Source organism: Oncorhynchus clarkii, chromosome 26 (genome assembly GCF_045791955.1).
Source record: "Oncorhynchus clarkii lewisi isolate Uvic-CL-2024 chromosome 26, UVic_Ocla_1.0, whole genome shotgun sequence".
Classification (NCBI taxonomy): domain Eukaryota; kingdom Metazoa; phylum Chordata; class Actinopteri; order Salmoniformes; family Salmonidae; genus Oncorhynchus; species Oncorhynchus clarkii.
In genome coordinates this window covers 47,814,819-47,840,962 of record NC_092172.1, presented here as the reverse complement: position 1 = coordinate 47,840,962, position 26,144 = coordinate 47,814,819, and the positions used below count along the sequence as shown (strand labels likewise).

Here is a 26,144-nt window from a genome sequence, read left to right as displayed (position 1 = left end):
TCAAAAGACCAATTACTGGCAAAAGGATCAGAATTGTGCTACCTGTGTAAACCAGCCTCACTCAAATGTGTGTAATGTGTATGTTTTATGTTTATCCCTCTACTGTGAGCCAAAGCGCCAAATACACATTTACATTCCTGTGTAAACAATGGACAAGTCTATCAGCTAGCATGCTAGTATACACCCATATACTCCCAGTCATTGCGCTAACGCTAGTTAGCATTGGCTATTCCCTCTTAACTTCCTTCATACTGGACACAGAGACGTAAAAAATGGTATCCACAAGTTCACCTGACTCTGGGGAATTAGATCAAGGGCCTCATTGCCGAAATCCCCAACGTATCCCTTTGACATGTAAATGTCTATAACCTCTCTGGGGTAGGGGGCAGTGTTTTCACATCCGGATGAAAAGCGTACCCAAAGTAAACTGCCTGTTACTCAGGCCCAGAAGCTAGGATATGCATGTAATTGGTAGATCTGGATATAAAACACTCTACAGTTTCTAAAACTGTTAAGATAATGTCTGTAAGTATTACAGAACTGATTTAGCAGGCGAAACCCCGAGGTCAAACCATCCAGGGGAATTTTTTTTTCGAGGTCATAGGATTTTCCAATGGTTTTCTTTGGGATTCCCTTTTTCTTAGGAAACTGGTTGCAGTTTCTATGGCTACCACTAGATGTCAACAGTCTTTAGAAATTGTTCGATGTTATTCTTTTGAGAAATGAAGAAGTGTCACTCCAGGTGGACTTTACTGTTTTGATGCGCGTGAACAGGAGTGCGCTTCACGTTGTTTTTATCCGGTATTAGAAACAGTTTATTCCGTCTTAAAATTGACTGATTATTTACATTTTAGGGTACCTGAGGTTGGATTAGGAACGTTGTTTGAAATGTTTGGACCAAGTTTACAGGTAACTTATTAGATAGATTGTAGTTATGTTGGGCGAGTTGAAACCGGTGTATTTTTGAATCAAACGTGCCAAATAAATTGACATTTTTGGGACATAAAGAAGGACATTATCAAACAAAAGGACCATTTGTGATGTTTCTGGGACATTTTGGAGTGCCAACAGAAGAAGATCTTCAAAGGTAAGGCATTAATTATATTGCTATTTCTGACTTTTGTGGTGCACCTGCCTGGTTGAAATATGATTTTCATGTGTTTGTATGAGGGGCGCTGTCCTCAGATAAACGCATGGTTTGCTTTCGCCGTAAAGCCTTTTTGAAATCGGACACAGAGGCTGGATTAACAAGAAGTTAAGCTTTATTTTGATGTATAACACATATATTTTGAAGAATGTTAAATATTTGAATTTAGTATTTTTGACGGTAGCGTCCCACCCTAGAGAGGATAACAACATCGCATGGTTTGCTTTCGCCGTAAAGCCTTTATGAAATCGGACACGGCGGGCTGGATTAACAAGAAGTGAAGTATTTTTTTGTATTTTTTGATCGCTAGCGTCCCACCTACCCTAGAGAGGATAACAACATCCACATTCACTCGCCAGGCACCTGTTACAGGAGGAGAGAGACATGTTGTTGTTTATCTCTATTTATGTCTTACAGGGCCATCGTGTTTTATCTGTCACTGTCTCTGGTCACAGGCAGCAGCATCCTGCCACAAGCCCTGACCTGGTTGCCACGACAACACGCTCCACCAATAAACCACGGAAACCAGGAAGAGTTCAAGCCAATCTACAACCGCCCCCCCCGTGTGATTGGCAGATTTACGGGCCATATCATTGGCCAGCTAAATCAAGCTCTCTGGAATGGGAGAGGTTTTTACTAGCCAGTTCTTTCCGCCTGGTTTGGGCTCTCAAATGAAAACGATTTACAATACTGTTGATAGATTGATTGGTCCGCAGTAAAAAGGCTCTGATCAAGCACTATTGGTTCTCTCTCTCTGTGTTTAATCTCGGTCTGAAAGCAGCATCATGCAGAGCAGCAGAAGTTATCTTTGTCTGAAAGCAGCATTATGTAGGGCAGCAGAAGTTATCTTTGTCTGAAAGCAGCATTATATAGGGCAGCAGGAGTTATCTCTGTCTGAAAGCAGCATTACATAGGGCAGCAGGAGTAATCTTTGTCTGAAAGCAGCATTATGTAGGGCAGCAGAAGTTATCTTTGTCTGAAAGCAGCATTACATAGGGCAGCAGAAGTTATCTTTGTCTGAAAGCAGCATTACATAGGGCAGCAGAAGTTATCTTTGTCTGAAAGCAGCATTACATAGGGCAGCAGAAGTTATCTCCACCTCCATGTCATTATACACTAGCCTGACACACCAGACATTACACACTAGCCTGACACACCAGACATTATACACTAGCCTGACTCACCAGACATTATACACTAGCCTGACACACCAGACATTATACACTAGCCTGACACACCAGACATTATACACTAGCCTGACACACCAGACATTATACACTAGCCTGACACACCAGACATTATACACTAGCCTGACACACCAGACATAATACACTAGCCTGACTCACCAGACCACCTCCATGACATCTTACCTTAGAAAGTCTGGAGCTTTAGAGATCATGTTCTCGAAGTCCGAGAAGGAGAGCTTGCTGTCCCCGTCGAGGTCAGCCTCCTCCATGGCCTTGCTACAGACCAGATTGACCTCTTCAGGGGTCAGCTCTCCTTTGGTCAACCGGTTCAACGTCTTCTCCAGATCCTCCTTACACAGGAAGTTATCCACGTTAAAATCTGACACGCAGGAAAGAGGAAGAGAGATTCAAAATGAGATGAAGAGATTTGATTTGATTTGATTTGATTTAAAATGGGAGAAATGAAGAAATTCAAAACTTGTTTGAATGGCGCAGGACGGAACGGGTTGGATGCAGTTTGCTGATGGCCTATGTTCCGCAAGAAATTCAAAAAGTCTAACTAAATAAGTTACTAAATAACTAAATTAGTAACTCAGTAAGCAAGATAAAACAGAGTAAGTATGAGTCAGAGTCCTAGTGGTCATCAGACAGACAGACACACATACAGACACTCAGACAGACAGACCTAAAGACAGACAGACAGAATAAACACATTCTCATCAGTGACTCCATAGGAGACATACTAGTCTACACAGTACTAACCAGTACTAACCATAGGAGACATACTAGTCTACTCAGTACTAACCAGTACTAACCATAGGATACATACTAGTTTACTCAGTACTAACCAGTACTAACCATAGGAGACATACTAGTCTACTCAGTACTAACCAGTACTAGCCATAGGAGACATACTAGTCTACTCAGTACTAACCAGTACTAGCCATAGGAGACATACTAGTCTACTCAGTACTAACCAGTACTAGCCATAGGAGACATACTAGTCTACTCAGTACTAACCAGTACTAGCCATAGGAGACATACTAGTCTACTCAGTACTAACCAGTACTAACCATAGGAGACATACTAGTCTACTCAGTACTAACCAGTACTAACCATAGGAGACATACTAGTCTACTCAGTACTAACCAGTACTAGCCATAGGAGACATACTAGTCTACTCAGTACTAACCAGTACTAGCCATAGGAGACATACTAGTCTACTCAGTACTAACCAGTACTAACCATAGGAGACATACTAGTCTACTCAGTACTAACCAGTACTAACCATAGGAGACATACTAGTCTACACAGTACTAACCAATACTAACCATAGGAGACATACTAGTCTACTCAGTACTAACCAGTACTAACCATAGATTTTAAAAGCATATATGGTCTTCAGTTCTCGTGGAGCCGTTTCGCAGAGAGCAGAGAACATGTCTACAAAGTCATTGAAGCTCAAGTTGCCTTGTCCGTCCTCAGAGAAGACTTCCACGATGCGGTTTCTGAACGGGTTCTCCTGTAAGAAGGAGCAGAGGGACAGGAACAATCAGTACTGTATACAGGGCATTATGGGTATTGTAGTACATCATGAGTGAGTCCGTTCTGTATTCAGGGCATTATGGGTGTTGTAGTACATCATGAGTGAGTCAGTACTGTATACAGGGCATTATGGGTATTGTAGTAGATCATGAGTGAGTCAGTACTGTATACAGGGCATTATGGGTATTGTAGTAGATCAAGAGTGAGTCAGTTCTGTATTCAGGGCATTATGGGTGTTGTAGTACATCATGAGTGAGTCAGTACTGTATACAGGGCATTATGGGTGTTGTAGTAGATCATGAGTGAGTCAGTAGTGTATACAGGGCATTATGGGAGTTGTAGTAGATCATGAGTGAGTCAGTACTGTATACAGGGCATTATGTGTGTTGTAGTACATCATGAGTGAGTCAGTACTGTATACAGGGCATTTTGGGTATTGTAGTCGATCATGAGTGAGTCAGTACCTTATACAGGGCATTATGGGTATTGTAGTACATCATGCTACAGGTACTACTAAGAGGAATATGTAGTCTCAACCATGACGGTGATGCAGAGTAAAGTGCTGCGTCCCTTTTCTACTGTGTCTTATGTGGAACATAATAAACGTCTCTCTATCCACCGGATCTGTACCAAACTCACTAAAAGTGGAAGTAATAAAGCCTCTCTTGAAAAAAACTATTGGCCTATATCGAATCGCCCATTCCTCTCAAACATTTTTGAAAAAGCTGTTGCACAGCAACTCACTCCCGTCCTGAAGACAAACGATGTATACGAAACGCTTCAGTCTGGTTTTTGACACCATCATAGCACTGAGACTGCACTTGTGAAGGTGGTAAATTACCTTTTAATGGCGTCAGACCGAGACTCTGCATCTGTCCTCGTGCTCCTAGACCTTAGTGCTGCTTTTGATACCATCGATCACCACATACTTTTGGAGAGATTGGAAACCCAAATTGGTCTACACAGACTGGCCTGGTTTAGAGTTCTGGCCTGGTTTAGATCTTATCTGTTGGAAAGATATCAGTTTGTCTCTGTGGATGGTTTGTCCTCTGACAAATCAACTGTACATTTCGGTGTTCCTCAAGGCTCCATTTTAGGACCACTATTGTTTTCACTATATATTTTACCTCTTGGGGATGTCATTTGGAAACATAATGTTAACTTTCACTGCTATGCGGATGACACACAGCTGTACATTTCAATGAAACATGGTGAAGCCCCAAAATTGCTCTCCCTGGAAGCCTGTGTTTCAGACATAAGGAAGTGGGTGGCTGCAAATGTTCTATTTTTAAACTCAAAACAGAGATGCTTGTTCTAGGTCCCAAGAAACAAAAAGATATTCTGATGGATCTGACAATTAATCTTAATGGTTGTACAGTCGTCTCAAATAAAACTGTGAAGGACCTCGCGTTACTCTGGACCCTGATCTCTCTTTTGACGAACATATCAAGACTGTTTCAAGGACAACTTTTTTCCATCTACGTAACATTGCAAAAATCAGAAACTTTCGGTCCAAAAATGATGCAGAAAAATGTATCCATGCTTTTGTCACTTCCAGGTTAGACTACTGCAATGCTCTACTTTCCGGCTACCCGGATAAAGCACTAAATAAACTTCAGTTACTGCTAAACACGGCTGCTAGAATCTTGACTAGAACCCAAAAATGTGATCATATTACTCCAGTGCTAGCCTCCCTACACTGGCTTCCTGTTAAGGCAAGGGCTGCTTTCAAGGTTTTACTGCTAACCTACAAAGCATTACATGGGCTTGCTCTTACCTATCTTTCCGATTTGGTCCTGCCGTACATTACCTACACGTACGCTACGGTCACAAGACGCAGGCCTTCTTACTGTCCCTAGAATTTCTAAGCAAACAGCTGGAGGCAGGGCTTTCTCCTATAGATCTCCATTTTTATGGAATGGTCTGCCTATCCACGTGAGAGACGCAAACTCGGTCTCAACCTTTAAGTCTTTATTGAAGACTCATCTCTTGAGTAGGTCCAATGATTGAGTGTAGTCTGGCCCAGGAGTGTGAAGGTGAATGGAAAGGCACTGGAGCAACGAACCGCCCTTGCTGTCTCTGCCTGGTTGGTTCCTCTCTCTCCACTGGCATACTCTGCCTCTAAACATATTACAGGGGCTGAGTCACTTGCTTACTGGTGCTCTTCCATGCTGTCCCTAGGAGTGGTGCGTCACTTGAGTGGGTTGAGTCACTGACGTGATCTTCCTGTCCGGGTTGGAGCCCCCCCTTTAGGTTGTGCCGTGGCTGAGATCTTTGTGGGCTATACTCGGCCTTGTCTCAGGATGGTAAGTTGGTGGTTGAAGATATCCCTCTAGTGGTGTGGGGGTTGTGCTTTGGTCCTGTTTGGGGGTATCGTCGAATGGGGCCACGGTGTCTCCCGACCCCTCCTATCTCAGCCTCCAGTATTTATGCTGCAGTAGTTAATGTGTCGGGGGGCTAGGGTCAGTCTGTATATCTGGAGTATTTATCCTGTCTTATCCGGAGTCCAGTGTGAATTTAAGTATGCTCTCTCTAATTCTCTCTCTCTTTCTCTATTTTTCTCTCTCTTTCTCTCTTTCATCCTCTCTCTCGGAGGAAGTGAGCCCTAGGACCATGCCTCAGGACTACCTAGCCTGATGACTCCTTGCTGTCCACAGTCCACCTGGCCGTGTTGCTGCTCCAGTTTCAACTGTTCTGCCTGCAGCTGTGGAACCCTGACCTGTTCACCGGACATGCTACCTATCCGAGACCTGCTGTTTTCTAGAGACAGCAGGAGCGGCAGAGATACTCTCAATGATTGGCAATGAAAAGCCAAATGACATTTACTCCTGAGGTGCTGACATTTTGCACCCTCGACAGCCACTGTGATTATTATTATTTGACCCTGCTAGTCATCTATGAACATTTGAACATCTTGGCCATGTTCGGTTATAATCTCCACCCGGCACAGCCAGGAGAGGACTGGCCACCCCTCATGGCCTGGTTCCTCTCTAGGTTTCTTCCTAGGTTCCTGCCTTTCTAGGGAGTTTCTCCTAGCCACTGTGCTTCTACACCTGCATTGCTTGCTGTTTGGGGTTTTAGGCTGGGTTTCTGTACAGCACTTTGAGATATCAGCTGATGTAAGAAGGGCTTTATACATACATTTGATTGATTGATCTACTTGATTGTCCCACTATAACAGATCTCCACGAGGTCAGTAGGTGACACAACAGCCCCAGACATCACACGGCAGATGCCAAGTTTGTTAACAGAATGACGGCACCAACAGCACAAACCGTCATTCTGTTACCAAACGTTGCATCTGCACTGTTCAAGTAAAGGTGTTTTATTTGTAATATTTTCTGTGGAAGTTGTTAAAAGTCGTCCTTGTGCATAAAGTTGTATGGTTTGTTTAACGTTGCAATCATTGTTTTTGAGTTTGACATTCATCATTCTGTTACTTTGTAATTACATTGAGTCTCGGCATCATTCTGTTACTGTGTAATTACATTGAGTCTCAGCATCATTCTGTTACCGTGGAATTACATTGAGTCTCAGCATCATTCTGTTACCGTGGAATTACATTGAGTCTCAGCATCATTCTGTTACCGTGGAATTACATTGAGTCTCAGCACCATTCTCTTACCGTGGAATTGCCCTCAATCATCTTAAAAGCATTTTTAACCCCAAAAGCACCAACTGGCGTCATTTTACAACCCAAATTGGTAAATGACAAATCTCCCAAAATAAGCATATACATTTTAACAGCTCACAGATTTATAGTCAAAATTGATGTTTCAAAATAGACATTTGTGTTGCTGTTGAGATTCTGATCGATTTCACCCATCGCCAAATGTTAACAACATTAGTCTGTTATTAATTCAAAGCGTTGTGTTTCTGTGATACTCAGAGGCTGAGACATTAGCGACATACCGTTACGACCTAAGATGGCCACCGGTATGGGCGCCGGGGACCAATCAAACCTTGACCTCTTACTTTGGAGCTAACTCAGTTCCAATTAAGTTTGATTTGGTGAAGAGACATTGACTAGAGATGACATTACATTTGAATAACGTGTTCTTTTTGAGTTATAGGAGCTGCCACGCCCACAAGGGGACACATCTGGAGTGGTGCTGTTGGGTCTGTTGTAAGTGGAATGGACTGGTGTTGTTGGGTCTGTTGTAAGTGGAATGAACAAGGTGACACATCTGGAGTGGCTCCATATCAATATATTTTCATGATTCATACATCTACCTCTGTACCACATGTGGCGCTTTTATCACAAATTGCACTATTGAATCTCCATGTTCTGTTTCACTGCACCGCTAGTATACAAGAGAGAGTTAATGTTTCTTCCCTCCATATTAACACAGAAATCATGGTAAATGCTGTTTTTTGTTGTTGTCACTAACTAGTTGCTTGACAAAGTCCTTTCAGAAAGATTTAAAAAAAAAACATTGATCCCTGTTGGCGGCTTTGAGGGTTAACGCTACCTAACGTGCATGAGCACACACACGCACACACACACGCACACACACACACACACACACACACACACACACACACACACACACACACACACACACACACACACACACACACACACACACACACACACACACACACACACACACACACACACACACACACACACACACACTACTCTATGTACCATTCATTTGCCAGAGCAGGGTACAGTACACAGCTGTGTCTCTGGGTCCGGTTATAAATCATCCCACAGCATCCTGTAGGCTAGGCTAAGCTAGGCTAATTAATGCATATATCTGTGCAGGTGAGGCGTTGATTCGTGACCTTTGGACGACCATTTTGGCTCACCCTGTTATACATTTTGGCTCTTCCTGTTGTCCATGTTGGCTCTGCTTGTTGTCAGAGGACCATAATTCACCGCTGAACGGGCCCCAGGAGCTTTACAGCCCTGTTACTGCCAGTGGTGTAAAGTACTTAAGTAAAAATACTTTAAAGTAGTACTTAAGTAGTTTTTTGGGGTATCTGTACTTCACTTTTTATATTTTTTTTGACAACTTTTACTTTTATTTTCACTACATTCCTAAAGAAAATGATGTACTTTTTACTCCAGACATTTTCCCTGACACTCAAAAGTCCTCGTTACATTTTGAATGGTCAGCAGGACTAATCTGGTGGAACTCACTAAACACATGCTTCGTTTGTAAATGATGTCTGAGTGTTGGAGCGTGACCCTGGCTATTTGATTTTTTTTTATTTTTTTTAAGAAAGAAAATGCTGCCATCTGGTTTGCTTAATATAAGGAATTAGAAAAATATTTATAGTTTTGCTTTTGATACTTAAGTTTATTTTAGCAAAAAAAAAACATTTACTTTTGATATTTAAGTATATTTAAAACCAAATACTTTTAGACTTTTACTCAAGTAGTATTTTACTGGGTGACTTTCACTTTAACTTCAGACATTTTCTATTAAAGTATCTTTACGTTTACTCCAGTATGACAAACGGGTACTTATTCCACCCCTGTTTACTGGTACCATGACTGTGTTCAACTCCCAAATGGTACCCTGTACCCTACATAGTGTACTACTCCCCTATAGAGCTCTGGTCCACTGTAGTGCACTATTTAGGGAATATCGTGCCATTTGGCTCTGAACAAAAGTAGTGCACTATTCTATTTAGGGAATAGGGTGCCATTTGGCTCTGATCAAAAGTAGTGCACTATTTAGGGTATAGGGTGCCATTTTGGATGTAATTCATGTCTCTAGCAGGAATGTGTTACAGATCCTCCATCTACACCCGTCCTCTCTCCAGGGGGAACATGTTACAGATGTTCTGGTACCACTAGAGGATTCTGGGAAGTCATCATGAGAATGATTCACAGAGAATGGAGTGGTGTTGTTGGGTCTGTTGTAAGTGGAATGGACTGGTGTTGTTGGGTCTGTTGTAAGTGGAATGAACTGGTGTTGTTGGGTCTGTTATAAGTGGAATGGACTGGTGTTGTTGGGTCTGTTATAAGTGGAATGGACTGGTGTTGTTGGGTCTGTTGTAAGTGGAATAGACTGGTGTTGTTGGGTCTGTTATAAGTGGAATGGACTGGTGTTGTTGGGTCTGTTGTAAGTGGAATGGAGTGGTGTTGTTGGGTCTGTTGTAAGTGGAATGGAGTGGTGTTGTTGGGTCTGTTGTAAGTGGAATGGAGTGGTGTTGTTGGGTCTGTTGTAAGTGGAATGGAGTGGTGTTGTTGGGTCTGTTATAAGTGGAATGGACTGGTGTTGTTGGGTCTGTTGTAAGTGGAATGGAGTGGTGTTGTTGGGTCTGTTGTAAGTGGAATGGAGTGGTGTTGTTGGGTCTGTTGTAAGTGGAATAGACTGGTGTTGTTGGGTCTGTTGTATAAGTGGAATGGACTGGTATTGTTGGGTCTGTTGTAAGTGGAATGGACTGGTGTTGTTGGTTCTGTTATAAGTGGAATGGACTGGTGTTGTTGGGTCTGTTGTAAGTGGAATGGACTGGTGTTGTTGGGTCTGTTGTAAGTGGAATGAACTGGTGTTGTTGGGTCTGTTATAAGTGGAATGGACTGGTGTTGTTGGGTCTGTTATAAGTGGAATGGACTGGTGTTGTTGGGTCTGTTGTAAGTGGAATAGACTGGTGTTGTTGGGTCTGTTATAAGTGGAATGGACTGGTGTTGTTGGGTCTGTTGTAAGTGGAATGGAGTGGTGTTGTTGGGTCTGTTGTAAGTGGAATGGAGTGGTGTTGTTGGGTCTGTTGTAAGTGGAATAGACTGGTGTTGTTGGGTCTGTTGTATAAGTGGAATGGACTGGTATTGTTGGGTCTGTTGTAAGTGGAATGGACTGGTGTTGTTGGTTCTGTTATAAGTGGAATGGACTGGTGTTGTTGGGTCTGTTGTAAGTGGAATGGACTGGTGTTGTTGGTTCTTTTGTAAGTGGAATGGAGTGGTGTTGTTGGGTCTGTTGTAAGTGGAATGGACTGGTGTTGTTGGGTCTGTTGTAAGTGGAATAGACTGGTGTTGTTGGGTCTGTTGTAAGTGGAATAGACTGGTGTTGTTGGGTCTGTTATAAGTGGAATGGACTGGTGTTGTTGGGTCTGTTGTATAAGTGGAATGGACTGGTATTGTTGGGTCTGTTGTAAGTGGAATAGACTGGTGTTGTTGGGTCTGTTGTATAAGTGGAATGGACTGGTATTGTTGGGTCTGTTGTAAGTGGAATGGACTGGTGTTGTTGGGTCTGTTGTAAGTGGAATGGACTGGTGTTGTTGGTTCTGTTGTAAGTGGAATGGACTGGTGTTGTTGGGTCTGTTGTAAGTGGAATAGACTGGTGTTGTTGGGTCTGTTGTAAGTGGAATAGACTGGTGTTGTTGGGTCTGTTATAAGTGGAATGGACTGGTGTTGTTGGGTCTGTTATAAGTGGAATGGACTGGTGTTGTTGGGTCTGTTGTATAAGTGGAATGGACTGGTGCTGTTGGGTCTGTTATAAGTGGTTCGCTAGGCTCTGATGTTATCTGTCTTGGAAAAGCCATACAATATTTGTTATATAAAGACTGACTTATGCTCCCAACAGTGTGCTGCAACGGTAGCTCAACCAATGTTCTACAGTATGTTTACTGAGCACTGCGTGATCACAGATCATGATTTATTAAAAGAAGAACTCAAACGACCGATCGGACAACGCTAGAAAAATAAAAGAGACATGATGACTCAACAATATCACCACAGGCTGAGTCCCTGTTCTCTCTCTCTCCTCTGTTTAAATGACCATGTCTGTCTGTGTGGGCTCTGGTGACTGGGCTGTGCACTGCTGGGTTTGCTGGAGGGAGGGATGGAGGGATGGAGGGAGGGAGAGATGGAGGGATGGAGGGATGGAGGCATATTGAGGCTGACTAATCACAATCGAGGTTGAGTCAGCAGAAGGTGAATGGAATGCTGCTCACCAGGAAACAGCCTTAACACATCAGTAGTAAGGAATGCTGCTCACCAGGAAACAGCCTTAACACATCAGTAGTAAGGAATGCTGCTCACCAGGGAACAGCCTTAACACATCAGTAGTAAGGAATGCTGCTCACCAGGGAACAGCCTTAACACATCAGTAGTAAGGAATGCTGCTCACCAGGGAACAGCCTTAACACATCAGTAGTAACGATCACATGAATCCTCACTGTTACCAAGCAACTATCTACTGCTCCATATTACCTCCCTTTTACCAAGCAATTATCTACTGCTCCATATTACTTCCCTGTTACCAAGTAACTATCTACTGGCCCATATTACCTCCCTGTTACTAAGCAACTATCTACTGCTCCATATTCCCTCCCTGTTACCAAGCAATTATCTACTGCTCCATATTACCTCCCTGTTACTAAGCAACTATCTACTGCTCCATATTCCCTCCCTGTTACCAAGCAATTATCTACTGCTCCATATGACCTCCCTGTTGCCAAGCAACTATCTACTGCTCCATATTACCAAGCAATTATCTACTGGCCCATATCACCTCCCTGTTACCAAGCAACTATCTACTGCCCCATATCACCTCACTGTTACTAAGCAACTATCTACTGGCCCATATCACCTCCATGTTACTGTAACGGTTTTCTGTATGAGAAGGAGAGTCGGACCAAAATGCAGCGTGTAGATTGCGATCCATGTTTTAATAACCAAACGTAAAACACGAATCAATTCAAACACTACAAAATAAAGACCGTGATGAACGTAACGAAAACCTAAACAGCCCTATCTGGTGAAAACACATAGACAGGAACAATCACCCACAAACACACAGTGAAACCCAGGCTACCTAAATATGGTTCCCAATCAGAGACAATGACGAACACCTGCCTCTGATTGAGAACCATATCAGGCCGAACATAGAACTGGACAAACTAGACATGTAACATAGAATGCCCACTCAGATCACACCCTGACCAACCAAAACATAGAAATATACAAAGTAAACTATGGTCAGGGTGTGACAGTACCCCCCCCCCCCAAGGTGCAGACTCCGGCCGCAAAACCTGAACCTATAGGGGAGGGTCTGGGTGGGCATCTGTCCGCGGTGGCGGCTCTGGCGCTGGACGTGGACCCCACTCCATAATAGTTTTAGTCCAACTCCTTAGCGTCCCTAGATAGGTTACCCTCCTAAATGACAGCTCGGGACACAGGGGCAGCTCGGGACAGAGGTAGCTCGGGACAGATGGGTAGCTTAGCACTGAGAGGAAGCTCAGCACTGAGAGGAAGCTCAGCACTGAGAGGAAGCTCAGCACTGAGAGGAAGCCCAGGCAGGTAGTTGGATCTAGCAGATCCTGGTCGACTGGCAGATCTGGAAGAGTCTGGTCGACTGGCAGATCTGGAAGAGTCTGGTCGACTGGCAGATCTGGAAGAGTCTGGTCGACTGGCAGATCTGGAAGAGTCTGGTCGACTGGCAGATCTGGAAGAGTCTGGTCGACTGGCAGATCTGGAAGAGTCTGGTCGACTGGCAGATCTGGAAGAGTCTGGTCGACTGGCAGATCTGGAAGAGTCTGGTTGACTGGCAGCTCTGGCTGCTCCATGCTGACTGGCTGCCCCATGCTGACTGGCAGCTCTGGCTGCTCCATGCTGACTGGCTGCTCCATGCTGACTGACAGCTCTGGCTGCTCCATGCTGACTGGCAGCTCTGGCTGCTCCATGCTGACTGGCTGCTCCATGCTGACTGGCTGCTCTGGCTGCTCCATGCTGACTGGCGGCCCTGGCTGCTCCATGCTGACTGGCGGCCCTGGCTGCTCCATGCTGACTGGCGGCCCTGGCTGCTCCATGCTGACTGGCGGCCCTGGCTGCTCCATGCTGACTGGCGGCCCTGGCTGCTCCATGCTGACTGGCGGCCCTGGCTGCTCCATGCTGATTGGCGGCTCTGGCTGCTCCATGCTGACTGGCAGCTCTGGCGGCTCCTTGCAGACTGGCAGCTCTGGCGGCTCCTTGCAGACTGGCAGCTCTGGCGGCTCCTTGCAAACTGGCAGCTTTGGCGGCATCCTGCAGACTGGCAGCTCTGGCAGCTCCTTGCAGACTGGCAGCTCCTTGCAGACTGGCAGCTCCTTGCAGACTGGCAGCTCCTTGCAGACTGGCAGCTCCTTGCAGACTGGCAGCTCCTTGCAGACTGGCAGCTCCTTGCAGACTGGCAGTTCCGAACAGGCGGGAGACTCCGGCAGCGCTGTAGAGGCGGAAAGCTCTGACAGCGCTAAACAGGCGGGAGACTCCGACAGCGCTGAAGAGGAGGAAGGCTCTGGCAGCGCTGGACAGGCGAGGCGCACTGTAGGCCTGATGCGTGGTGCTGGCACTGGTGGTACTGGGCCGAGGACACGCACAGGAAGCCTGGTGCGGGGAGCTGCTACCGGAGGGCTGGGGTGTGGAGGTGGTACTGGGTAGACCGGACCGTGCAGGCGCACTGGAGCTCTTGAGCACCGAGCCTGCCCAACCTTACCTGGTTGAATGCTCACGGTCGCCCTGCCAGTGCGGCGAGGTGGAATAGCCCGCACTGGGCTATGCAGGCGAACCGGAGACACCGAGCGCAAGGCTGGTGCCATGTAAGCCGGCCCAAGGAGACGCACTGGAGACCAGATGCGTAGAGCCGGCTTCATGGCATTGGTCTCGAAGCTCAATCTAGCCCGGCCGACACGCGGAGCTGGAATATACCGCACCGGGCTATGCACCCGCACTGGAGACACCGTGCGCACCACAGCATAACACGGTGCCTGTCCGGTCTCTCTAGCCCCCCGGTAAGCACAGGGAGTCTGCCCAGGTCTCCTACCTGGCGTAGCCATACTCCCTGTTAGCCCCCCCCCCCAAGAAATTTTTGGGGTTGCCTCTCGGGCTTCCATCGATCTCCTCCCAAGTAGTATAGTCCATACTCCTGCTGTCCATAACGTCCTCCCATGTCCATTCCTCTTTACGCTGCTGTTGCTGCCTGTTGACACGCTGCTTGGTCCGTTGGTGGTGGGTGATTCTGTAACGGTTTTCTGTATGAGAAGGAGAGTCGGACCAAAATGCAGCGTGTAGATTGCGATCCATGTTTTAATAACCAAACGTAAAACACGAATCAATTCAAACACTACAAAATAAAGACCGTGATGAACGTAACGAAAACCTAAACAGCCCTATCTGGTGAAAACACATAGACAGGAACAATCACCCACAAACACACAGTGAAACCCAGGCTACCTAAATATGGTTCCCAATCAGAGACAATGACGAACACCTGCCTCTGATTGAGAACCATATCAGGCCGAACATAGAACTGGACAAACTAGACATGTAACATAGAATGCCCACTCAGATCACACCCTGACCAACCAAAACATAGAAATATACAAAGTAAACTATGGTCAGGGTGTGACAGTTACTAAGAAACGATCTACTGGCCCATATCACCTCCCTGTTACTAAGCAACTATCTACTGGCCCATGTCACCTCACTGTTACCAAGAAAGGATCTACAGGCCCATATCACCTCACTGTTACCAAGCAACTATCTACTGGCCCATATCACCTCCGTGTTGCTAAGAAACTATCTACTGCCCCATATCACCTCACTGTTACTAAGCAACTATCTACTGGCCCATATCACCTCCCTGTTGCTAAGAAACTATCTACTGCCCCATATCACCTCACTGTTACCAAGCAACTATCTACTGGCCCATATCACCTCACTGTTACCAAGCAACTATCTACTGGCCCATATCACCTCACTGTAGGGTTGGCTAGAACAACTTAAGGTCTTACAATAACATTGAACAGAAGACTAAAGAGATGAGTTCTACATGAGATTTACCAGCTCATAACACATACAGGTGGTGTGTATTAAATATCTTCGCAGTCGGTCAGAAAACTATGAACAACAGATCATTTCAGTTTGAACTTTAAAGTTAAATTCATTAAGAAGCTAAATATTGAAACTTAACTGACATTAACACCAAACGAGTATCAATAACAACAACAACAACCCCCAACCTCCTCCAGAACATCAGAACCAGATACCTTTAGTTCTGGCATGCTGACGATGAGCGCCAGGGGGAGTCTGATGTCAGGCTGGTTGGTGTAGTCCAGTGGTACTAGGTGAGGAGCCAGCTCGTGGAATCTCCCATGTAACCTAGGACACACAGGCAGGAGAAGGTCAGGAAACATCCACACACATAACCCTATGGGTTTTTGGCTCTTTTGTTTTACAAGGCAAGGAGTGGTTTAACCTGGTCCAAGATCTGTTTGTGCTGTAATGACGATTACCGTAAGAGTTAGCTGTACGACCACAAAAACAGATCTGGGACCAGGCTTAGAGAAATGAAGAGCCATTATGGACATCGTATGCAGAGGTCTAGCGTCAGTACAGTCGACTCATTCAGTCATAAATATATTTGCATACAGTATACGGTGCTTATCTTTCCCATTCATTTTAGATTGAAACACTAAACGTATCTACACAACAGATGAACTGGGACGTGGGCTTTTCTCACACATTCCTGACACATATCCACATTTTGAGGTCTGAAAACATCTTGACAAACTTACATTTTTTGGAGCCAATTTTCTTTGATTCTCTGAGGTAAGCACCTTGTACTGTCCCAGCTGGAGCTGGGATGTTTAAACCCCTTTCATACTACCAACATATTTTACATATTACCAACTGGGGGTCCTTTCGACCCAGAGAAGAAACTATTGGGAAAAACAACAATCATAGCAAAACATAAAGTATTCATAAAGTATTCACAAAGTATTTAGAAGGTATTCATAAAGTATTCATGAAGTATTCACAAAGTATTTAGAAGGTATTCATAAAGTATTCATGAAGTATTCACAAAGTATTTAGAAGGTATTCATAAAGTATTCATGAAGTATTCACAAAGTATTTAGAAGGTATTCATAAAGTATTCATAAAGTATTCACAAAGTATTCATAAAGTATTCATGAAGTATTCACAAAGTATTTAGAAGGTATTCATAAAGTATTCATGAAGTATTCACAAAGTATTTAGAAGGTATTCATAAAGTATTCATAAAGTATTCACAAAGTATTCATAAAGTATTCATGAAGTATTCACAAAGTATTTAGAAGGTATTCATAAAGTATTCATAAAGTATTCACAAAGTATTCATAAAGTATTCATGAAGTATTCACAAAGTATTTAGAAGGTATTCATAAAGTATTCATGAAGTATTCATAAAGTATTCACAAAGTATTCATAAAGTATTCATGAAGTATTCACAAAGTATTTAGAAGGTATTCATAAAGTATTCATGAAGTATTCAGACCCCTTGACTTTTCCCACATTTTGTTACGTTACAGACTTATTCTATAAATATATATATGTATATATATTTAAATACTCCTAATAATCCTCCCGAGTGGTGCATCAGTTTAAGGTACTGCATCTCAGTGCTAGGGTCGTCACTACAGACCCTGGTTTGATTCCAGGCTGTTTCACAACCGGCCGTGATTGGGAGTCCCATAGGGCGGCGCACAATTGTCCCAGCGTCGTCTGCGTTAGGGTTTGTCCCGGTGTAGGCCGTCATTGCAAATAAGAATTTGTTCTTAACTGACTAGTTATATAAAGGTAAAATGTAAATAAGATCCTGTCATTATGGGGTATTGTGTGTAGATTTTATTTATATATTTTTTTTATTTAACCTTAATTTTGTGAAAACATTTTTATTTAATTTTTTTCTTGCAAATGTCTAAATTAAAAAGACAAAAATACCTTATTTACATAAGTATTCAGACCCTTTGCTATTATGAGATTCGAAATTGAGCTCAGATGCATCCGGTTTACCTTGATCATCGTTGAGATGTTTCTACAGCTTGATTGGGTATATTGTGTTTAGATTGATGGGGGGGGGGGTGTATCCTTTTAAGAACAAGGCTGTAACGGGGTGTATCCTTTTAAGAATAAGGCTGTAACGGGGTGTATCCTTTTAAGAATAAGGCTGTAACGTAAACAGATTGTGGAATAAGTAAAAGGGCCGGGATACCTTCCTGAATGCATTGTACACTTCATTAGGGTCAAAACCTCATTAGGCATGTTAATAATGTTAAAGAATTACCTATTTTAGTAATATGAGGTCATTTGAATGTTCTGTAAAAAAACTAAAATATATCTAATCTCTCAAATAATGTACAGCTTTTCTCCAAGTACAATCTACATCAGTAGTAAAAAGATGATTAACCACAAATTGATTGAAATATAATTTCGTTTTTAATTTTTTTTTAAAGTAAATGTTAATTGTCATATTTATGTGGTAAAAAAAACAACTGTCATTTAAAGGGGCTGTACACCAACATTTGAAACATACGTCATTTTATTGACATTAAGTGATTCATCCTGTCACATCGGTATAAAGGGATCGGGAGACAGGCGCAGGAATGCGTACTAGGGTTTTTTATTGACATTAAGTGATTCATCCTGTCACGTCGGTATAAAGGGATCGGGAGACAGGCGCAGGAATGCGTAATAGTTTTTTTTATTGACATTAAGTGATTCATCCTGTCACGTCGGTATAAAGGGATCGGGAGACAGGCGCAGGAATGTGTAATAATTTTTTTTATTGACATTAAGTGATTCATCCTGTCACGTCAGTATAAAGGGATCGGGAGACAGGCGCAGGAATGCGTAATAGTTTTTTTTATTGACATTAAGTGATTCATCCTGTCACGTCAGTATAAAGGGATCGGGAGACAGGCGCAGGAATGCGTAATAGTTTTTTTTATTGACATTAAGTGATTCATCCTGTCACGTCAGTATAAAGGGATCGGGAGACAGGCGCAGAAATGCGTAATAGTTTTTTTTATTGACATTAAGTGATTCATCCTGTCACGTCAGTATAAAGGGATCGGGAGACAGGCGCAGGAATGCGTAATAGTTTTTTTTATTGGCATTAAGTGATTCATCCTGTCACGTCAGTATAAAGGGATCGGGAGACAGACGCAGGAATGCGTAATAGTTTTTTTTATTGACATTAAGTGATTCATCCTGTCACGTCAGTATAAAGGGATCGGGAGACAGGCGCAGGAATGCGTAATAGTTTTTTTTATTGACATTAAGTGATTCATCCTGTCACGTCAGTATAAAGGGAACGGGAGACAGGCGCAGGAATGCGTAATAGTTTTTTTAATTGACATTAAGTGATTCATCCTGTCACGTCAGTATAAAGGGATCGGGAGACAGACGCAGGAATGCGTAATAGTTTTTTTTATTGACATTAAGTGATTCATCCTGTCACGTCGGTATAAAGGGATCGGGAGACAGGCGCAGGAATGCGTACTAGGGTTTTTTATTGACATTAAGTGATTCATCCTGTCACGTCAGTATAAAGGGATCGGGAGACAGGCGCAGAAATGCGTAATAGTTTTTTTTATTGACATTAAGTGATTCATCCTGTCACGTCAGTATAAAGGGATCGGGAGACAGGCGCAGGAATACGTAATAGGGTTTTTTATTGACATTAAGTGATTCATCCTGTCACGTCAGTATAAAGGGATCGGGAGACAGGCGCAGAAATGCGTAATAGTTTTTTTTATTGACATTAAGTGATTCATCCTGTCACGTCAGTATAAAGGGATCGGGAGACAGGCGCAGGAATACGTAATAGTTTTTTTTATTGGCATTAAGTGATTCATCCTGTCACATCGGTATAAAGGGATCGGGAGACAGGCGCAGGAATACGTAATAGGGTTTTATATTGACATTAAGTGATTCATCCTGTCACATCGGTATAAAGGGATCGGGAGACAGGCGCAGGAATACGTAATAGGGTTTTATATTGACATTAAGTGATTCATCCTGTCACGTCGGTATAAAGGGATCGGGAGACAGGCGCAGGAATGCGTACTAGGGTTTTTTATTGACATTAAGTGATTCATCCTGTCACGTCAGTATAAAGGGATCGGGAGACAGGCGCAGGAATGCGTAATAGTTTTTTTTATCGACCCTGATTACAACGTGCCACGTAAAGGCATGGGGACGAAGAAACAAAACAAAAAGAGCGAGTGTGATAATAATCCATTTTCATGGCAGATGGAGGTAAAGGAGGTTTTGTTGATAGAAATAGCAGGTGTTCCTAATTCTTTGCTAATAGAAAAAGCAGGTGTTCCTAATGTTTTGCTAATAGAAACAGCAGGTGTTCCTAATGTTTTGTAGATAGAAACAGCAGGTGTTCCTAATGTTCTGCTAATAGAAACAGCAGGTGTTCCTAATGTTTTGCTAATAGAAACAGCAGGTGTTCCTAATGTTTTGCTCATAGAAATAGCAGGTGTTCCTAATGTTTTGCTCATAGAAACAGCAGGTGTTCCTAATGTTTTGTTGATAGAAACAGCAGGTGTTCCTAATGTTTAGCAACCTCGGTGTATAGACCAGGCCATTTCCATTGTGTGCATCCCAAATAGAGACAGGGGCGCTGGCGCTAATAGTGAATAGGGATTCATTTGGGACGTAGACATTAAAGACATTTACAGATTGGCGACGGGTCTATTTGGACATTGGTGTGTGGTATGTCACTGGGTTGTCTGCTCCCAACGGCAGAAAGCGCTCTTGGGAAAAATGTTCCATTATTGATGCTGGCTATCTTGTAATAACATGAGGTCACACAGTGAAATAAATAACGGTTAATAATGACTAACTCTCCAGTGATGAATGACCTGATGATCTGTCTGAGAACAGTATCCACTGACAACGTTTTAAAGGCAAGGAAGGACACAGCGAGAGAAAAGCACACGCACACGCACATACACACACACACACAGACAGACACACACACACACACACACACGCACACACAGACAGACACACACACACACACACAGACAGACAGACACACACACACACACACACACACACACACACACACACACAGACACCAGGGTCGACAGTTTGTCCGGCGGGCCTTATGGGGCCTGGCCCGTCCTACCGTACCTCCTGGCCCGTCCTACCGTACCTCCTGGCCCGTCCTACCGTACCTCCTGGCCCGTCCTAACGTACCTCCTGGCCCGTCCTACCGTACCTCCTGGCCCGTCCTACCGTACTTCCTGGCCCGTCCTACCGTACCTCCTGGCCCGTCCTACCGTACCTCCTGGCCCGTTCTACCGTGCCTCCTGGCCCGTCCTACCGTGCCTCCTGGCCCGTCCTACCGTGCCTCCTGGCCCGTCCTACCGTGCCTCCTGGCCCGTCCTACCGTACCTCCTGGCCCGTCCTACCGTACCTCCTGGCCCGTCCTAACGTACCTCCTGGCCCGTCCTAACGTACCTCCTGGCCCGTCCTACCGTACCTCCTGGCCCGTCCTACCGTACCTCCTGGCCCGTCCTAACGTACCTCCTGGCCCGTCCTACCGTACCTCCTGGCCCGTCCTACCGTACCTCCTGGCCCGTCCTACCGTACCTCCTGACCCGTCCTAACGTTTCTCCTGGCCCGTCCTACCGTACCTCCTGGCCCGTCCTACCGTACATCCTGGCCCGTCCTACCGTACCTCCTGGCCCGTCCTACCGTACCTCCTGGCCCGTCCTAACGTACCTCCTGGCCCGCCCTACCGTACCTCCTGGCCCGTCCTACCGTACCTCCTGGCCCGTCCTACCGTACCTCCTGGCCCGTCCTACCGTACCTCCTGGCCCGCCCTACCGTACCTCCTGGCCCGTCCTAACGTACCTCCTGGCCCGTCCTACCGTACCTCCTGGCCCGTCCTACCGTACATCCTGGCCCGTCCTACCGTACCTCCTGGCCCGTCCTACCGTACCTCCTGGCCCGTCCTACCGTACCTCCTGGCCCGCCCTACCGTACCTCCTGGCCCGTCCTAACGTACCTCCTGGCCCGTCCTACCGTACCTCCTGGCCCGCCCTACCGTACCTCCTGGCCCGTCCAAATAAAATATTTAAATATTAATACTTTTTTTGGACAGAAGAGCACCGACAGAAAGACGCATCAATCACAGATAAATCATCCGAGTTACCGAAACAGCATCTCTCCGTCTCAGTATGTGTAGACCATGTATCTGATGCTGTCTGGACAGTGAAACAGCACCTCTCTGTCTCAGTATGTGTAGACCATGTATCTGATGCTGTCTGGACAGTGAAACAGCATTTCTCTGTCTCAGTATGTGTAGACCATGTATCTGATGCTGTCTGGACAGTGAAACAGCATCCTCTCTGTCTCAGTATGTGTAGACCATGTATCTGATGCTGTCTGGACAGTGAAACAGCACCTCTCTGTCTCAGTATGTGTAGACCATGTATCTGATGCTGTCTGGACAGTGAAACAGCACCTCTCTGTCTCAGCGTGTGTAGACCATGTATCTGATGCTGTCTGGACAGTGAAACAGCACCTCTCTGTCTCAGAATGTGTAGACCATGTATCTGATGCTGTCTGGACAGTGAAACAGCACCTTTCTGTCTCAGTATGTGTAGACCATGTATCTGATGCTGTCTGGACAGAGAAACAGCACCTCTCTGTCTCAGTATGTGTAGACCATGTATCTGATGCTGTCTGGACAGTGAAACAGCATCCTCTCTGTCTCAGTATGTGTAGACCATGTATCTGATGCTGTCTGGACAGTGAAACAGCACCTCTCTGTCTCAGTATGTGGAGACCATGTTTCTGATGCTGTCTGGACAGTGAAACAGCATCTCTCTGTCTCAGTATGTGTAGACCATGTTTCTGATGCTGTCTGGACAGTGAAACAGCATCTCTCTGTCTCAGCATGTGTTGACCATATATCTGATGCTGTCTGGACAGTGAAACAGCACCTCTCTGTCTCAGTATGTGGAGACCATGTTTCTGATGCTGTCTAGACAGTGAAACAGCGCCCCCTCTGTCTCAGTATGTGTAGACCATGTTTCTGATGCTGTCTGGACAGTGAAACAGCATCCTCTCTGTCTCTCTATGGGTAGACCATGTATCTGATGCTGTCTGGACAGTGAAACAGCACCTTTCTGTCTCAGTATGTGTAGACCATGTATCTGATGCTGTCTGGACAGTGAAACAGCGCCCCCTCTGTCTCTCTACATGTAGACCATGTTTCTGATGCTGTCTGGACAGTGAAAAAGCATCTCTCTGTCTCAGTATGTGTAGACCATGCATCTGATGCTGTCTGGACAGTGAAACAGCACCTCTCGGTCTCAGTATGTGTAGACCATGTTTCTTGATGCTGTCTGGACAGTGAAACAGCATCTCTCTGTCTCAGTATGTGTAGACCATGTATCTGATGCTGTCTGGACAGTGAAACAGCATCTCTCTGTCTCAGTATGTGTAGACCATGTTCTCAGAATATAATGCTGTCTGGCATGTCATACTCTTTTTGGCCAGACAGCATCATAGTAAGGCAGAGGGGGCGCTGTTTCGCTCGCTCGGATGCTTTCTCCTGGTGAGAAAGTTTCAGCCACCTGCGAATTGAAGGAAGGTTGGCGGGTGCACAGCGTGTCACGTCTGCTCCCTTCTCTTCCCTCCCCCCTGCCTCCCTCCTCCCCTTCCTCGCTCCACCCTACCTCTCTCCCTCCCTCTCTTCTCACCACATAATTATATCCCTCAGCTCATCTGCTCCCGCTCTTTCCTCCCCCTGGCGCTTGAGGGTGCCAGGTTGCCCTGCATCACGCACTCCTGCCATCCATCACGCACTCCTGCCATCCATCACGCACTCCTGCCATCCATCACGCACACCTGCCATCCATCACGCACACCTGCCATACATCACGCACTCCTGCCATCCATCACGCACTCTTGCCATTCATCACGCACACCTGGATATCCATCACGCACTCCTGCCATCCATCACGCACACCTGCCATCCATCACGCACTCCTGCCGTCCATCACGCACTCCTGCCATCCATCACGCACACCTGCCATCCATCACGCACTCCTGCCGTCCATCACGCACTCCTGCCATCCATCACGCACACCTGCCATCCATCACGCACTCCTGCCGTCCATCACGCACACCTGCCATCCATCACGCACTCCTGCCATCCATCCCGCACTCCTGGATATCCATCACGCACACCTGCCATCCATCACGCACTCCTGCCGTCCATCACACACACCAGGATATCCATCACGCACTCCTGGATATCCATCACGCACACCTGCCATCCATCACACACACCTGGATATCCATCATGCACTCCTGCAAATCCATCACGCACACCTGCCATCCATCACACACACCTGCCATCCATCACGCACACCTGCCTTCCCTCGTCACTCGCTTCAGCGTTATTGGACTCACCTGGACTCACTTATCACCTGCCTTCCCTTGTAACGCACTTTAAAAAAATGTTTTAAGTGATTTGTCTGACAAATCAGATCAAAACATCATGACTGGTTGTGTTCATTCAACATTAAAAGGGAATAATAGATTTTTAGAGTAAAATGACATGTCAGTTAATATAAAACCCATAGAAAATGTTGCACGCCCATAGGAGGTCACGTGAACCCCCCCTCCCCATGGAAATGAAATGCCCCGTCCAACTGATTGGTTGTGGCGCCGGCCCTGGAGTCTGGAACTCCTCCTCCCCATGGAAATGAAATGCCCCGTCCAACTGATTGGTTGTGGCGCCGGCCCTGGAGTCTGGAACTCCTCCTCCCCATGGAAATGAAATGCCCCGTCCAACTGATTGGTTGTGGCGCCGGCCCTGGAGTCTGGAACTCCTCCTCCCCATGGAAATGAAATGCCCCGTCCAACTGATTGGTTGTGGCGCCGGCCCTGGAGTCTGGAACTCCTCCTCCCCATGGAAATGAAATGCCCCGTCCAACTGATTGGTTGTGGCGCCGGCCCTGGAGTCTGGAACTCCTCCTCCCCATGGAAATGAAATGCCCCGTCCAACTGATTGGTTGTGGCGCCGGCCCTGGAGTCTGGAACTCCTCCTCCCCATGGAAATGAAATGCCCCGTCCAACTGATTGGTTGTGGCGCCGGCCCTGGAGTCTGGAACTCCTCCTCCCCATGGAAATGAAATGCCCCGTCCAACTGATTGGTTGTGGCGCCGGCCCTGGAGTCTGGAACTCCTCCTCCCCATGGAAATGAAATGCCCCGTCCAACTGATTGGTTGTGGCGCCGGCCCTGGAGTCTGGAACTCCTCCTCCCCATGGAAATGAAATGCCCCGTCCAACTGATTGGTTGTGGCGCCGGCCCTGGAGTCTGGAACTCCTCCTCCCCATGGAAATGAAATGCCCCGTCCAACTGATTGGTTGTGGCGCCGGCCCTGGAGTCTGGAACTCCTCCTCCCCATGGAAATGAAATGCCCCGTCCAACTGATTGGTTGTGGCGCCGGGCCTGGAGTCTGGAACTCCTCCTCCCCATGGAAATGAAATGCCCCGTCCAACTGATTGGTTGTGGCGCCGGGCCTGGAGTCTGGAACTCCTCCTCCCCATGGAAATGAAATGCCCTGTCCAACTGATTGGTTGTGGCGCCGGGCCTGGAGTCTGGAACTCCTCCTCCCCATGGAAATGAAATGCCCTGTCCAACTGATTGGTTGTGGCGCCGGGCCTGGAGTCTGGAACTCCTCCTCCACTGTCACCCTACTATGTCATCTCATCATGACTTTGTGCCTTTGATTACCAACATTACTGAAACGGATCCTTATAACAAATCCATCAGCTCACAAATAAAACCTCCCTTTATAGCTCTAACACCATTACCCCACACAGCCAGCCTGCAGAGAGAGAGAAGAGAGAGAGAGGAGAGAGAGAGAGGAGAGAGAGGAGAGAGAGAGAGAGAGAAGAGAGAGGAGAGAGAGGAGAGAGAGAGAAGAGACAGAGAGAGGAGAGAGAGAGAGAGAGGAGAGAGAGAGAGGAGAGAGAGAGAAGAGAGAGAGAGAGAGGCGAGAGAGAGGCGAGAGAGGAGAGAGAGAGAGAAGAGAGACAGAGAGAGGAGAGAGGAGAGAGGAGAGAGAGAGGAGAGAGAGGAGAGAGAGAGAGAAGAGAGACAGAGAGAGGAGAGAGAGAGAGAGGAGAGAGAGAGAGAAGAGAGAGAGAGACAGTGAGAAACAGATAGAGAGAGGGAGAGAGACAGAGAGAGAGAGAGGAGGGGGAGAGAGAGAGAGAGACAGTGAGAGAGAGGAGGGAGAGAGCGAGAGAGAGCTAGCCCCACTACTAATGACTTAGTAAATCCCATCCATATATTGCTTAGCAGCCGGGCGGCCAGGTGCCCCTCCTCTCCTCATGATTCACACTACAGCTTGGTGTGCTGCCGTTTTATTGGGTCATTTGTGGCACATCGCTGGCGATTGCAGCCATCCATCTTGGAGACAGTGTGTGCGTCATACCTCTGAAAACCAGGCTCAGTAGAACCTCTGGT

General features: G+C 45.8%; 1 protein-coding gene across 1 annotated transcript in view; it reads right to left on the bottom strand.

Annotated features, from left to right (window-relative positions):
* LOC139385133 (calcium and integrin-binding family member 2-like) overlaps window positions 1-26,144 on the bottom strand; it is a 45,419-nt gene that overhangs the window by 9,024 nt on the left and 10,251 nt on the right. The window contains exons 3-5 of the mRNA XM_071130209.1: window positions 15,859-15,970; window positions 3,709-3,856; window positions 2,518-2,713 (exon numbers count right to left, since the gene is read on the bottom strand). Of these exons, the coding sequence (XP_070986310.1) occupies window positions 2,518-2,713; window positions 3,709-3,856; window positions 15,859-15,970 (456 nt within the window). The remainder of the gene's footprint in view (window positions 1-2,517; window positions 2,714-3,708; window positions 3,857-15,858; window positions 15,971-26,144) is intronic.